The following is a 16,153-nucleotide window of genomic DNA, read 5'->3' as shown; positions in this document are numbered from 1 at the left end:
GTGCAAACTATAAAATGGTGTATGCAAGATTCTGTTAGATAAAAAAATTAATAAAGAAATTGGCAAGAAATCAGCCCAGCTATGGAAATGGTGAAGGCTGGAGTTTATGTGTTGAAAAAAATTGCAAAATAGGTAATTTATTTTTAAAAAAAGACAGGAAAATTGGAAATATTTGTCAGGGAAAAGTCAGGGAAATTCATTACAAATTTTTGTTGACCCCCTGGTAGAAAAAAAGTAAGTAAAAGGTAAAATTGGTTGTATGCATTTCACTAGCAAGACCAGCTGCTGATGGGGTTGAGATCTGGCTTTCAGTACACCTTGGACGTATGACATCAATATGTTTGATGTTGTTGTCTAACATATTTTGCAAAATTGTCTAGACTAAATAATAAAGATCAAATCAGCTGTTGCAAACTACATAAACTAAATTCTTAAAAGCACTAATGTAAGAAATTTAGGAAGTTTTATAATGCATTAGTAATGTTACTTGTTTGTTCTCTTATTCATGCACGTACAAAAAAAATTTAAAATACTATTTTCTGGGAAAGTTATGTGAGTTAAGATAAGCTGTTAAATAAAGACATACTTTTATTTTTATTTTTTTAACTCAGATAAGAATCTAGCACTTGGCCGCCTTAGACATGGGGGATGGGATAGAGGGCTAGATATTTCTTTCCCCACTACACCCTAGCAGAAAGATGAAAGGAGTTGGTGCCTAAAACATGTCAAACCAGCAGTTTTATAAACAAATGAAGGAAGATAATTTTTAATTACCTCATTTTTAAATTATGCAGCATAGAAAGTTTTTTTATCATAATGCGTGACAGATTCAAAACACCAACACGTGGTGATTGTAAAAGTTGATACAAGTGTGAAAAGCAGGCTTAAGATTGTAACTTAATTCTAAAAATAGCACTTCATTCTTCTTAATTCAACAATAGTGTAATTACAGCCAGTTCTACGTGCTTAATGCAACGACATAAGTACCATCGCATAATATGACCTCTTCTGTAAGACAAGTAGAAACTTTAAGCTCTTAAAACTTTCTTTATATTTATAATATTCTTTTCTGAAAAAAATAAGTTACTTTTAAAATGTTCTTTGTTACTAAATACATAAGTCTTGACTATAAAAAACTTGTTTTTATTTTATTTTGTGGTAATGTGAATTTGTGTCATCCAGTAACCTTTTTTTTTTTTCCCAGGAAAAAAGGAGGTTGAAGACACTAATCACCTGCAGTTGCTGCGCAGTGAGATAGAAACATTAAGCAGGGATGTAGAGGTTCTCTCCGGTGATAACAAGAATAAGTCAGAGGAAATAAAGCGGGTGTCAGAAAAGTTCTACAATGAAAAGTGTGCGTTGGAAGCAGAACTGAAATCTGTATCTTCAAAACTTCAAAGCCTTTCGCACATGAATGATTACCTGAAAGAGCAGTTGCGTGTTGTCACAGAGGAGAAAGATGTGGTCTTGAAAGGCATAGAAAGCATTAAATCAAATAATTTTGAGCTGAATCAGCTGGTGGAGAGCATCGGTTCGGAACGAGACGAGTGCTTGCACAGTGTCGAGAAGCTGAACGCAGAGAAAAGTAAATTGAGCAAACTGGTCAATGCTTTGAACAGTTCAAAAACAACTATTCTAGAAGAAAATGTATCTCTAAAATCTGAGAAGCAGCATTTGAACGAGTGCTTAAAGAAGTTAACTTGCGAGAGGGATTCTTTGCGGGAATCAGTGACTTCAGCAGAAATTCATCTATCAAGGATGTTGAAGCAATCTTTAGAACTTTTGCAAAATGGTCAGCTGAGTATTGTGAGCCATCCTATGCAAGATATTGAAATTGATGGTAATGAAAAGTTAGAACTAATGGATTTAATTTCAAACCTAGATAATGTTTTGTCAAAGTTTTGGAGTATTATTTTAAATGCTCCAAAATATACTGAATCTTCTGTTCATAGTAAAGTGCCAGATGTCAACACTGATATAGAGAATAATAGCTGCAGTAGGTTTGTTAGTTTCGAAAGCGCAAAAGAAATAGATGAAGTTTTCCGACAAGAAGTGGCAGCTTTTTCTTTGCAACTGAGCAAACTGTTCAATGCTTATGCAGCTTTAAAAACACATGAACATACTCCTGATGTTAGTATATTTTTGGACAAGGTTTCAGAATTTTTAAAATCAAAAGTTTCATTTTTAGAGAAGCAATGTACAAACAGAGACAGTATTAATACTGACCAGTTGGGAAATGATTATTCTGGGTTGGCAGGTGTTGAAACCGTACAGTATTTTGAGGAAACGCCACAGTTAGAAGATAGCAATTTAAATAATTTTTCGGGACTTATGTGTCGTAAACTTAGTAGCCGTTTAGAATGTATCGAAATGTCAGGTCCTTTTGATAACATTTCAATTGATTCCTTAGAAGGCAGTGGATTTGTGGAATCCAAATGTTTACAGAATAGTAATTCATCTAAACAGTGTGTATGCACCCAGACAGAAAGTATTGTCATTGATACTGTGAAAGAACAGTGTGGAAAGTGTGTTCAGACAGACGTTTGTAGTTCTGAGAGCAGTTTGTGCACAAATTTGTGTGTTGTAGCAGGTGACGTAAAGACAGTGAAAGAAATCCAGGACACTAATGCGCTTGAATACGAAAACCAGGATGAACGAGCGAGTGCTGGTGATCTGAAAGATCAACTGCAAGTATTGCATGTCAAGTATCAAGAAACTGTGGAAAAATTAGCAAGTGCTGAAAAGGATGTAGAAATGTTGCAGTCCATTGTTAGTGAGAAAAATACAGATATGACTAAACTTCTTGATATTCTTTTGTGCCTTGATGGTAAAAACAGTAAAAATGCTATGAACCAAGTTTTTGAAAAACTTCAGAAAGACAAGGCTCTGTGTGGTGTAGAAAGTATTGCTAAATTTATGAGTAACTTGCCATCCCAAAATGTTGTAGAGCAACTGTCTTTGGCTCAAGAATCTGAATGTGCAGGTAGAGATACATTGCACGATGGTGACGCAGTACTTCCGAGTGACGATGCCTCTGAGAGTCCAGCATACAAGCAGAATGTGGCGGAGCTCCAGAAAATTGTTTCAAAAAAGAAAGCGGAGGTGTCACGCTTGTATGAGTTAAAGTCTATGAGTGAATCTCAGGGCGAGATTATAAAAGAGCAGGAGAAAGAAATTTGTGACTTAAATAATAGCATTAAAGAGCTTGCTAAAGCAGCTCCAAAGCTTGAATATAAATCTTTAGATAATGTGAATGATTGGTCACACAATTCAACAAGAAGCAGTTGTGTTGGTGAAGTTGAAGAAGAGCTTAAATCTGGTTTTGAGAAACAAGACCAATCGTGCTGTAACTTCAGTGAGAAGTACTCTCAGCTGTTTTCGACCTTCAGCAAACAGGAAGATGACCTTGCCAACATCCAGAGAGTACTTGATGAACGAAATTGTGAGCTGGCAAATTTGAAAGTAAAGTTGCAGAATGTGGAAGCAGATATGGAAGGCCATAGATCTGAATTGTTGAAGATAATTGAGGAAAAAGATAGTGAAATAAGCAGGTACAAAGCAGAAATAGATGCACTCAAGTTGAAAAACACGGAGGAAGATGAGTGTTTGAAAATGTCTCAGCAGGAAATTGTTGAAAAAAATGATAATGTTGATGATGGGGAAGAGAAGGTCGAGGATAAAGAGAACTTGAGTACAATTGAGAAAAATGAGTTACTTCACAAGCAGAGAATAATAGACGAACAGGTTGTTGAAATAAATAACTATAAAAAAGAAATTCAAGATGTTCAAAACCAGTTAAAACATTTCTCACATCAGTTGGATGAGAAAGAAGAAATAATTGAAAAACTGGGTTGTGATATTGAAAATTATAAACATCAGATTTTAGAGTTAGAACAAAATTATCAAGAATTGAAGAATCAGATGAGTGATAACCAACAGGTAATTGCTTCCAAGGATAGGGAACAGGTTGTTGAAATAAATAACTATAAAAAAGAAATTCAAGATGTTCAAAACCAGTTAAAACATTTCTCACATCAGTTGGATGAGAAAGAAGAAATAATTGAAAAACTGGGTTGTGATATTGAAAATTATAAACATCAGATTTTAGAGTTAGAACAAAATTATCAAGAATTGAAGAATCAGATGAGTGATAACCAACAGGTAATTGCTTCCAAGGATAAGGAAATAGAAATTTGGCAAAACAAATTTAAAGATGTAGAAAGACACATGAAGACAATAGAGCTTGAATTAGTTGAGAAGCAGCAAATGTCTGTTGAAAAAGATAATGAAATAGAAACACTCAAGGAAGAAATTATAGAAATTCATCAAAAGTACAGTGAAATGGAGCAGGCCTTTGGTAAAGAGCGACAGATTGTCACTGAAAAACTAATTGAAGTAGAAAAACTTAATAATGAGATTGTTGAGAGAGATGGTAAAATGGAAGTCTGTACAAAGGAAATTGAATACATTCAAAATCAGTTTAGAGATGCTGTTACTCAGAAGGAAGCTGAACTTGAAAAACACAAAGAAGAGAACCTAAAATTGATTCGAGAGCTTGATGAAATTAAAGGAAAAGTTTCTGAGGAGACACAGCTCGCTGAACAAAAGGATAAAGATTCAGAAAACCATAGGAAACAAATAGAGAACATTATGCAGCAGTGCATGGAAGCTGAAATCAAGTTGGGAGAAAAACAGCAAATAATCAATGAAATGGCCCAAAGTATCGATGATTACAAGCAAACAATTATGAGCATGGAAGAACATCTGAAAGGCACTGAAGATTTCCAGCAAAAATTGATGGACAACATGCATTTTGAGACAGTGCAGTTACGTAATGACTTAGCCATTGCAAACGCTTCGTGCGCAAACAAAACAACAGAGTTGAATATGTTGAAGGAAGAATTGTCTTCTTTAAAAAATGTTAATAGTTTCAGTTCAAAATCAGTGGTTGAGCTAACAACAGAACTTAATAATGTGAGGCTGGAAGCTGCTGAGAAAGAAGAGATTCTTAAAGAAAAACTGAGAGAAATTGAGGTATGTATAATTTTTATTCCTTTATAGCTGTGCTTTTCCACTTTTAACTAGAATAACATTAATGTGATGTTGTTTGAAACCTTGCGCTATGCAGATTAACATTGTGTGAGTTCACTTATTCTAGTAATAAGTGTGTCGTTTATTTTAAATTATGTTGCTGCAAATAAATAACAAAAATTATTAGTAACTATCAGGAATAATTTGTAGTTTTGAACTGTTGTAAGACTGATTTTTAACACTGTGTGACTACTACTGATTTCCTGTGTTTTTGTTAGCCATTCATCTCATTAGTTTGGAAGTTGTTGGCTAGTTTTTTTTTTTAATGTAACTTGAAAGTTGATACATACTATGCAGCTAGAGTGTTCAGTCCAAACCAGAGATTTTTTTAATAATAATGGACATTTAATGTACAAAAGTTTGTCTCACTGAGTTGGTGATATGTGATACCTTAATTTCAGGTAACTTATCTCGCCCTTCCCACCCCCACTCCTTCCTTTCACACAAAAATACATACCCAGCAAAAAATAATACCAATTCATTTACTGTTGTCTTATTTATGAGTTGTTATTAATGACCGTTGTAGCTGTTGATGGGACATTTCATTTGTGTTCTAAGGCATTGTCACGCACTCAGCTATTTTTTTTTTAGTGTCAATACTGCTATGAAAAATAACCGATGCTTGGTAGTTAGAACCTTATATGATTGTATGTACCATAAAGGAACAAAAAAAAATTGTTTGTCTGTAAAGTCGGTTTACGGACGATAGTTTAACATGACGTCATAACAAAACATTGATTAAATGATTGCATACGTTTATGAATAAAATTGAATCATTTTTATTTTAATAATAAAAGAATAAATACTTAAAATTATACTAGTAATCAGATTTTTAAAATGCAATTTATTAACCTTTATTGCCGAAATAGTTGTTATAAGCAATGAAAACCACATTAACTTTTCACTTCACTTTATAAACAGTCGACAAAACAGTTCACGTGTAGATGACTTGTAATTAATTTTAAAAACTGGCGTTTAGCTATAAAGTTTAAATATAATTATGAACAAGTTTTCATATAAATAAACTGTAATCAAATATCTAACATAACCTATTATTACTGCACTCGCTGACAGATGCTACTTTTTTTAATAATAAAAGAATAAATACTTGAAATTATACTAGTAATCAGATTCATTTTCTTACGTACATTTTACGTAGAAATTATTTCATATTACACATTTATAAACAAAGTTTTAAGTTTTTACTTCTGTCGGTGCGGCGCAAGTGTACAATGAGCGTAACGGGACACATAATAACGGGACACAGCGTAATGGAACAATGTGCGTAACGGGAAACTTTTTCGTGCGTGCAGCCTGCGTTCATCGATTTATTAGATGTCACGTCAAAAATTGCAGGTTTAAATGTAATAATGCTACTTTCTTGAAAAAAAAAAATTACTTTTAAAATTTCAAAATGTATGTGATTGCGAAGTAACGCTTTTTTTTTTCTTCATAATATTCTAAATAAATAATACCCCTAAAAGTGCAATATAAAATTAATTACTTTGAAATAGAAACATTAATTTAACAAAAAAAAACAGAGCTAAGCTCAAACTAGATTTCATCTTTCAGATGTAATTACATCACCTGATGCTTAAAGACAGTGAGTTTAAATTTTCGTCTAAATTACTGCAGTATTTATCTAGTTATAAGTAGGGATAATATTTTGTGGTAAAACACCTAAATTGAAGTTATTATGCCATTTAACACAGAAGTGCATGTCAAATCATCAAATTAAACTGATTTCAAACATTTCTTAGCTCAAGTCACCAACATTTTTTAAAAATCCAAAAGCTAATGGATGTTATTATTTTAGTTTGTAGTTAGTAACCAAATATTCAGTATTCAGACCATGAAGGATGGTAAAATTTAACCTGTTCAGCTCTTCTTACCTAATTTTTGCTTTTAATTTTCTGATATAATATTGTAAAACCAAATGCCACTATTATTTTGAAAAAAGTATTCAGTATTCATATATGTTGACATTTTATTTTGAATATTGTCCCATATTCATTACAATTAACATCATTCAATAAAAACTATAACATTGAATTTTTTTTTATTTTTTAAAAATAATATCGATGTGAAAAAAAAACTCATAAAATCCTCTCTCTAGTTATGAGGTAGCACACAATTGCAGCCAGACAATTTTGATTTGCTTTCATGTATTTAAAACCGTCCGCACAAATTAGGTCGGGAACATTAAAAAAAAAATTCCGTACGAAATTCCTTTTACAACTTTTGTTATAGTATGTATACAGGTGTGCAGGAGTGTCGGAAGAAATTAATTTTGTAGGCTGGTGTGGGAGGGTAGGAACCACTTTGCTCACGGTTTGCTTTCAAATTCTTTTCTTTTTTGTTGATGGAAATGATAAGTTTTTTTTTTTGTTTTCAAGGGGGGGTGGGGGATATACGAGGGTTATTTTTTTTTTCAACCTCCGATCGGCTGTAATAAAAAAACGGGAATGAATTGGGAAATTATTTTATTGTCAAAAGAAACGTACATCTTTACTCTATTTTTCCACATAATCACCGTGCAGATTGAGGCATTTGTCGTACCGATGCACCAGCTTTCCAGTACCCTCTGCATAAAATGATGCCTCCTGCCTATTCAGCCACGTTTTAACAGTGCTCTGCAGTTCATCATTGGTGTTGAAGCGTCGTCCTCCAAGCTACTTTTTCAACGTGGAGAAAAGGTGATAGTCACTCGGTGCCAAATCCGGACTGTAAGGAGGGTGATCAAACACAACTGAGGTGTGAGTTGGCCGCTCCACATGGTTGGTGGAAGGGGGTAAACACTATGAGACGTGTTGATTCGTGTACGAGCGATTAGGGTATCGATTAATGGGCATGCCATAGAGAAATGAAACTGTAATCACACTGCAGGGCACTGTTAAAACGTGGCTGAACAGGCAGGAGGCATCATTTTATGCAGAGGGTATTGGAAAGCTGGTGCATCGGTACGACAAATGCCTCAATCTGCACGGTGATTATGTGGAAAAATAGAGTAAAGATGTATGTTTCTTTTGACATTAAAATAATTTCCCAATTCATTCCCGTTTTTTTATTACAGCCGATCGGAGGTTGAAAAAAAAAACCTCGTATGTCCCCTCCCAACTGTGTATGCCCCTGTGTGTAGGTAGCTCACTGCTCTTGGGAACCTCGTGCAGGATCTGCAGAGGCGCAGGGCCGCGGTCTCGGGGGAACTGCGCACGGCCGCGGAGAGCCTGAGAGCGCTGCGCGCCAGCCACGGGGAGCTCCGGCGCGAGGGCCGGCAGCTGCGCGAGGGCCTGGCGCGGGCCGTCGACCTGGCGCGGCAGGAGGTCTGCCGGCAGGTGGAGTCCGCTGCGGCCTCCGGCAAGACGGAGGTGAAGGAGCTGCTGGGGGAGATGAACGAAATGAACCAGGTACAGACCGGGAAAAACGTGCGATCGGGGAGGAATCAAGTTCGAGCCTTTTCCCCCGTCTTTCCGTCGGGATAAGGACGGGTCACAGAAGTCGCCTAACACTTTTTTATATTCATATAATTATTGGTATTTTTTTTATGTTCTAAGTAAAATTATAGTATTACTTTGTGTAGGTACGCAAATAAATATTATGTTTTGTGGAATATTATGACTACCTTAAAGAAAAATAGCACATTTCAGAACAATATATTTTGAGTTTATGCAGGAAATTGAGAACCAACATAAGTCCAGCGTTTTTAAATATATTTTTTTTGGGGGGGGGGGGGGGGGTTGTTGTAAATACAATGTCTTTATTTTTTACATTAAAGAGAAGTAAATTAACATTGTAATGTATCCATAGTATCATAACTGTCGTGAATAAGTCTTAAAATAACCAGTAGCGGTGCTGCAGGTCTCAAAACTTTAATTCACCGCAGCCATTTGTTAACTTGCACTTTGTTTTTTTTTTTATGCCTCTTGCCGGTGTATAATCACATACAAATATAAATTACAGCATCGTAGAGAGTTCACTTTAAAACATGTTAAAAATTATCTCTTAAAATTTTCTAAAGTCTCTCAACGTAATAACTAATACTTTCTTGTTAACAGTAGTTTTATTTGTTAGAATGTTTAATTTTGCTTAATAAATATACCAAAAATTATCCTGTGGCAATAAAAAAAGTTGTAAAGTAATTTTATTAAAATGCTTTTAAAAAAATCTTGAAATAGTTTCGGAAGGTGTTTGTAGATACCTTGTAGCATTGCAAAATGGGTCATAATAATATTAAGAATAAGTTTGAGGTGAAGGATAATTTTTTTGTTGATATAGAGGATAGTTCAGAGCTGTTAAGAATTGTTATTAATTACTTTGGTTAAATTTCATGGAAAGCCTTAAAATACTTATTTCCTTGAGATACTTAATTATTAATTTGAGGGTTAACTCTAGTTCATAATAATTAATGTTGACATTTGATAATTAATGTCAGTAATTAAAGCAGTATATATTATAATTTTACAGGACATCATTTTTAAACAAAAGTTTTTATATGAATTTCAACTTTGTTTACTAAATTTTTAACATTGTATTTAAATTTTTTGGGTAATTTTATATTCTATTGGATATTGCTAGTGTAATATTTTGAGAATAGTCTGGAAAGTACAGAAGGAAGAGCGGACAGGCGCGACACTCTGGCGCCAGAAAGCTATTTTTCACTTTGTAAATGCGTGTTTGGGATTTACGCGTCACGTTGTACGCACAGCTGTAGCGACCGTCTGGAAGGGTCTCTGGAGGCTACCACTAGCCAGCCAATCAGGGCGAGTCCTGGCGTGGTGTGATGCGCTCGGCCGAAATTCCTTATTTGGGCATGTTGATGAATGCTGTACTGTGATTGGTCGGTTGGCCCACGGGGTTGCTTCCCTTGTCTTCACCTATACAAGGGAGGTAATCTCGTCTACCAACTCAGTTGTCGCTCGATTGTCGTCCAGTCCGGTCGCGTCGTCGGCAACTCGCACAATATTATGGAGTTGCACTAAGGGACAATTTAACGCCTAGGGGCTGGGGCCAGGCCGTAATTTTTTAAACTAAGTTCATTTTTTTTTTTCGGAATAATGTATTAGAAATTTAGGCCCTAGGCGTCGGCAACGGCCCAACTTCGCGCGACTTCGGTCAGTGCGCGACCGTACCTTGAGTTACATCGCTAACCAAGGGACAGTAATAAATTCTATTTTTTTGTGAGCGACAAGACTCAACGACCATCAACAGAAAAATGTCTGGTATGGTATGTATTTGGACCTCATCCTATCAAAATTCAAAGACGTCGTTAAAATTTGAATAAGTAAAGACAAAAACTGTACAAGTAACGAAGCTTTTCTAATTAAATTCATTTGTAAAATTGTGTATTGAAGCCATGTAACGATGAGAAAAAACATTTTTTTTAAAGAAATAAACAAAGATAATTTAATAAACTCTTTTATTTCCAAATAAAGCAGAACCTCAGGAACATTGTTTGTTTTGTATTGTTACGTTTCTATGTGTGGTTAGCCGGGCAAAAACATACAACGTAACAACATGGCGCCCAACGTGGGGCACGAATTTAGACACTGCCTGATGATAAAATAAACATTCGGAAAAACAGTAAAAACTTATCAAGTAAAAGCCAATCATGGCTAAATTAACTATGGTAATACCTTTTGGAACATCGGCAAAATTATAACTTGTGAACGAGTGATTCGAGAGTGGATCGTGTGATCTTCGCGTCGTACTTGTAAACATCAACAAACGAAAACGAGCGTGAGAAGCCAGCATTCACCGTTTACCAGCGCGGGACATCGTGGGAAAGGAATGCGACGAGAACTACATTTTAGAACATCGTAGAACAGCGCTTCGCAGAACATCGTGGGACACGATTCCAGCAACATAGATCATCTCGGTACTTCGCGGGACAACGAGGGATGAATCGCCGGAAACAGCAAGTCTAAATTGGACAGAAACTTACATTGTTATGGTCTAAATTTTGTATTTGTGGTTATCAGTGTTAAAGTTTTTTTTTTTTAATGTGTTTTTAAAGGGTTGTTTACGTTTTTTGGTCATTTATAATTGTAAAACCAAAAGAAAAATGAGTACAGACAGTCAGGATGACCTTGCGGGTTTTCCTGAAACTTCAGGAATGTCCGATCCTAATTTGAATATTGAATTAGTGCAGGAGCAGTCGGAAAATATGGAACAGCCTGCAAATGGTAGTCCAGTAGAGGTTATGGGGGGGTCAGGTATGTCTAATCAAATGTTAGAAAAATTAATGATAATGATGGATAACATGTCACAAGGGATGCATAACATGTCACAAGGTCAGACTGAATTCAGGTATATAATGGAACAAAAATTAGATGCCACTAAACAGGAACTTACACAAGAAATTATACAAGACAAGAACTAACAAATACAGTTGAGAGCCGATTTAATGCACTTAAGAATGATCTTAATGAACAAATATCTTCCTGTGTCTGTAAAGTAAATGATTGTGAAGTGCAGATTGAGGAGGTACAGTCTAGGTTAAACACATGTGAAAAAACAGTGAATCAAGTTCAGATAAATTTAACACAAACAGGTAAAACCGTTCAGGAGCATAGTAAAAAATTTTCTGAGTTGGTACAACATGGTAAGGGTGTACAAAACAGAATTGTCGAAATTCAAGATGGTATCACAGATTCACAGTTGAAAGTGGTACAGGAAGTTAAAGGGAATTTTGAAGCTAATGTTGAAAGGACGTTTACAGAAAGTTCAAAGGAGGGTGGCCAGTTGGAGAATTTTAGGTATGATGTGGGTAGAGAATGTTTACAGGAAATCGAGAAAGGGCTGAGTAAGATTAGAGGGGATGGACAGGGTAATATTAGAAGTTCAGTTTTAACTGTAGACGAAGTAAACACTTTCGAAAAAACAGTGCCTAAATTGTTTGGTGATGACCGAGGGGTCACTCCGATACAATTTGTAACCAAATGTGAAAAAGTAGTTAGCTATTTTAGGGGTTCGGATGAGCAACAGGTAGACTTGTTTATCACTAAATTGGATGGGGTTACATTGCAATGGACATTACATAAGAATGAATGGAAAACATTTAAAAAAAAAAAAAATTTTTATATATTTGCCAGTTGGGTATGTATTTTTTTTAGAATAATTCAATAAAACATTATTATGAACAATCAGCTGTGCAATGTTTAAAGTATGTTTATGTTGATTTTGTAAACAAATTAAGGTCATCAAGAATTTTATCATGTTGGACTAGTGAACTATAGTGAACATTTTGCATATTTTTGAAAGATTAGTAGAGGAAAAGCTGAGTAATATTAGAGGGAATGGACAGGGTAACATTAGAAGTTGTTTCTTTGGGATGAAATATAGGAAAATTTTGTGTCAACAGTTTTGAAGTGATAGTGTTGTCAAGTTTTTATTAATGCAGATATGAAGAGTGGAGATATTGGTTAATTTGTGGGTTAAAGTGGTTATTTCATGGGATTTGAGGAGTTTATCATAAGCAGCAGAGAATTAGAGTAACAGCGGTTTTTAAGGGATTTTAAAGGAAATAATTTGTTTTGAGATTATTTGTCGTCGTCGAAGTTGAAGTTTTTGTATTTGTCGTCGTTTAAGGTGGTCGTGGAGACGTAATTCCTGGAGTTGAAGTTTTTATCGTCGTTAAGGTGGTCATAGAGACGTAATTCCTGGAGTTGAAGATTTGTTGTCGTCATCGGCTGAGGTGTAAGTTTTTGAAGATGTTGAAGTCTTTGTGTTTAAGTAAGTTGTTCAGAGTTTTTTGCTGTTATTGAGGATTCTTCGTTGACCAGGGTGTGTCTGCTTGAAGCTTGTAGAGAAACCAGTTTCAAAGTTATTTGTATTTTGCACTGATGAGAGGGAGATAACCATTTGTGGAGAGTTGTTGACCTTTTGTAGTAAGACAGATGTTTTCAAATTTTTGGCTTTTTGACAAGGAATTAATATTGCAATATTTAAGAAACAGTTTTTTGAATTTATATATAAACAAATGCTTCAATGTTTGACTTATATTGTTTGCGTTTTAAAGATTTGTAATAATATGAAAAGTCGTGGTTTGCTATTATTGTGTCAAGATTTGCATTTCTAATGTTGATGTTAAATTGTTACATTTGTTTACACTTTTGTTATGGTATGTTATTTCTTTTGTTTCAACAATTTACACTTTTGTACTTTTTGATTTAATTTTGCAAATTCAATCAAAAAGTAGGGGGGGTTATGTAGCATTGCAAAATGGGTCATAATAATATTAAGAATAAGTTTGAGGTGAAGGATAATTTTTTTTTTTTGTTGATATAGAAAACAGTTCAGATATGTTAAGAATTGTTATTAATTACTTTGGTTAAATTTCATGGAAAGCCTTAAAATACTTATTTCCTTGAGATACTTAATTATTAATTTGAGGGTTAACTCTAGTTCATAATAATTAATGTTGACATTTGATAATTAATGTCAGTAATTAAAGCAGTATATATTATAATTTTACAGGACATCATTTTTAAACAAAAGTTTTTATATGAATTTCAACTTTGTTTACTAAATTTTTAACATTGTATTTGAATTTTTTGGGTAATTTTATATTCTATTGGATATTGCTAGTGTAATATTTTGAGAATAGTCTGGAAAGTACAGAAGGAAGAGCGGACAGGCGCGACACTCTGGCGCCAGAAAGCTATTTTTCACTTTGTAAATGCGTGTTTGGGATTTACGCGTCACGTTGTACGCACAGCTGTAGCGACCGTCTGGAAGGGTCTCTGGAGGCTACCACTAGCCAGCCAATCAGGGCGAGTCCTGGCGTGGTGTGATGCGCTCGGCCGAAATTCCTTATTTGGGCATGTTGATGAATGCTGTACTGTGATTGGTCGGTTGGCCCACGGGGTTGCTTCCCTTGTCTTCACCTATACAAGGGAGGTAATCTCGTCTACCAACTCAGTTGTCGCTCGATTGTCGTCCAGTCCGGTCGCGTCGTCGGCAACTCGCACAATATTATGGAGTTGCACTAAGGGACAATTTAACGCCTAGGGGCTGGGGCCAGGCCGTAATTTTTTAAACTAAGTTCATTTTTTTTTCCGGAATAATGTATTAGAAATTTAGGCCCTAGGCGTCGGCAACGGCCCAACTTCGCACGACTTCGGTCAGTGCGCGACCGTACCTTGAGTTACATCGCTAACCAAGGGACAGTAATAAATTCTATTTTTTTGTGAGCGACAAGACTCAACGACCATCAACAGAAAAATGTCTGGTATGGTATGTATTTGGACCTCATCCTATCAAAATTCAAAGACGTCGTTAAAATTTGAATAAGTAAAGACAAAAACTGTACAAGTAACGAAGCTTTTCTAATTAAATTCATTTGTAAAATTGTGTATTGAAGCCATGTAACGATGAGAAAAAACATTTTTTTTAAAGAAATAAACAAAGATAATTTAATAAACTCTTTTATTTCCAAATAAAGCAGAACCTCAGGAACATTGTTTGTTTTGTATTGTTACGTTTCTATGTGTGGTTAGCCGGGCAAAAACATACAACGTAACAACCTTGGTGCGTATTGTCATGAATGGCGTCACTTTTTCTGTTATCTCGCGTATAATTATGGTTGGTTATTTGTTTGCATCTGTATCAGTTGTATTTGCATGGTTTGGTTTACAATTGCATTTAAGATTTTGTAATTAACTTGAAACATACATTGGTGGAGAAAGGTTGGTAGGTCCAGTTTTTTAAATCTATTAATTTTTATAAAATTTAAGGTAAAGAGAACAATTTCTGTGTCTGGAAGAGGCTGGGTAGTGGCAATAATTTTCATTATTGATGTTTGAGACATTTAAAAATGTGGCATGTTTAATTTATCTGTAATTTTTTCAAAATACTTGTACCAGTTAGTGTTTATTTTTTCCACTATGTTCATGAATGCCTATTGCACAGCCTGAAATACACAAATGTTAGTTAATGGTGTAAACAAATGGCCACTGCATTGGTATGTGAATTACACTACTCCCTCCTTCCATTTCTTGGCTTAACTCCCCTCGCACAGAAACAGACATATTGAAATGACATCATGACCTATTTGTATACATACTTACCTTATCTCAGGGTATAATGGGTGGAATTGACATACTGTATTTCTGATTGCCAAAAACACACAAAAAATAAACACAGAAAAACCTCTCTACAATATGAGCCAAAATTTGACCAAAAAACTTCAGTTGCAGGTTCATTCTGGAAAAAAAAAAAAAAAAACAAGTTGGAAACATCCATAGTACCTTGTACAGTCTAGAGTGTTTTTGGAGGCTGGTATAAGCTTTTGAAATTAGCCTTGATCAACTTTTTTTATCAGAAATTATGAAAAGAATATTTAAGACAGTACACTAAGCATTTTCTTGATTTTAAATTGAACAAAGTTATACACCCACTGCAAAAATTGTTGCTATCGTAAAATGATTTCATTGAAATAAATGTCCTGTAATGGGAAGAGGGTGTTATTCATTATTTTCTATAAATCTTTCTAAATGAAATCAATTTGGGGGGAGAGATGTAACAACATTATTTTCCAGACAGTTTGTTTGCCCCTATTATTTGCAAGTGATAATAAAATAATGAGTAATTAATTTTTTTTTCCAAATTCTTAGCTTTAACCAAGTATATAATGGAATACGTATTAGGGCTTGGTCTCATGCCATGTTGACTTTTTTTTTTCCCCCATTTTCTTTTAAGTAATATTATTTAAGGTGCCATTTGTAGTTCTGTCACAAAATTTTTCAACATATTCACTAAGTTTAATATAATAACAAGGTTTGTATGTGTCCTTAATATCCTTAAACAGTCCTTAATTTGTCTAAAATTGATTAAGGGCTATTAAATGTCAAATTTTTCTAATAATCCTTAAAAACTCCTTAATAAAGACTTGTAGCTTGCAAGTGATGGATAAATGTGGGTATTTTAATGTTCTTTTGTTTCCAACATGGCAGAAAACATTGATTTGTGCATCCCCATTACAATTGACAAATTACGGCCTTACTTTGAATTTGTTTTTCATAGTTTGTATCCCATCTTTAAACTAAAAAGGTGTGTTTGTCTT

General features: G+C 34.7%; 1 protein-coding gene across 2 annotated transcripts in view; it reads left to right on the top strand.

Moving 5' to 3' along the window:
* LOC134531785 (GRIP and coiled-coil domain-containing protein 2-like) overlaps positions 1 to 16,153 on the top strand; it is an 83,375-nt gene that overhangs the window by 20,098 nt on the left and 47,124 nt on the right. For both annotated transcript variants that reach the window (XM_063367702.1, XM_063367703.1), the window contains exons 6-7: positions 1,205 to 5,034; positions 8,262 to 8,498. In XM_063367702.1, coding sequence (XP_063223772.1) covers positions 1,205 to 5,034; positions 8,262 to 8,498 — 4,067 coding nt within the window. The remainder of the gene's footprint in view (positions 1 to 1,204; positions 5,035 to 8,261; positions 8,499 to 16,153) is intronic.

Source organism: Bacillus rossius, chromosome 5 (genome assembly GCF_032445375.1).
Source record: "Bacillus rossius redtenbacheri isolate Brsri chromosome 5, Brsri_v3, whole genome shotgun sequence".
Classification (NCBI taxonomy): domain Eukaryota; kingdom Metazoa; phylum Arthropoda; class Insecta; order Phasmatodea; family Bacillidae; genus Bacillus; species Bacillus rossius.
This window is presented reverse-complemented; position numbering and strand designations above follow the sequence as displayed.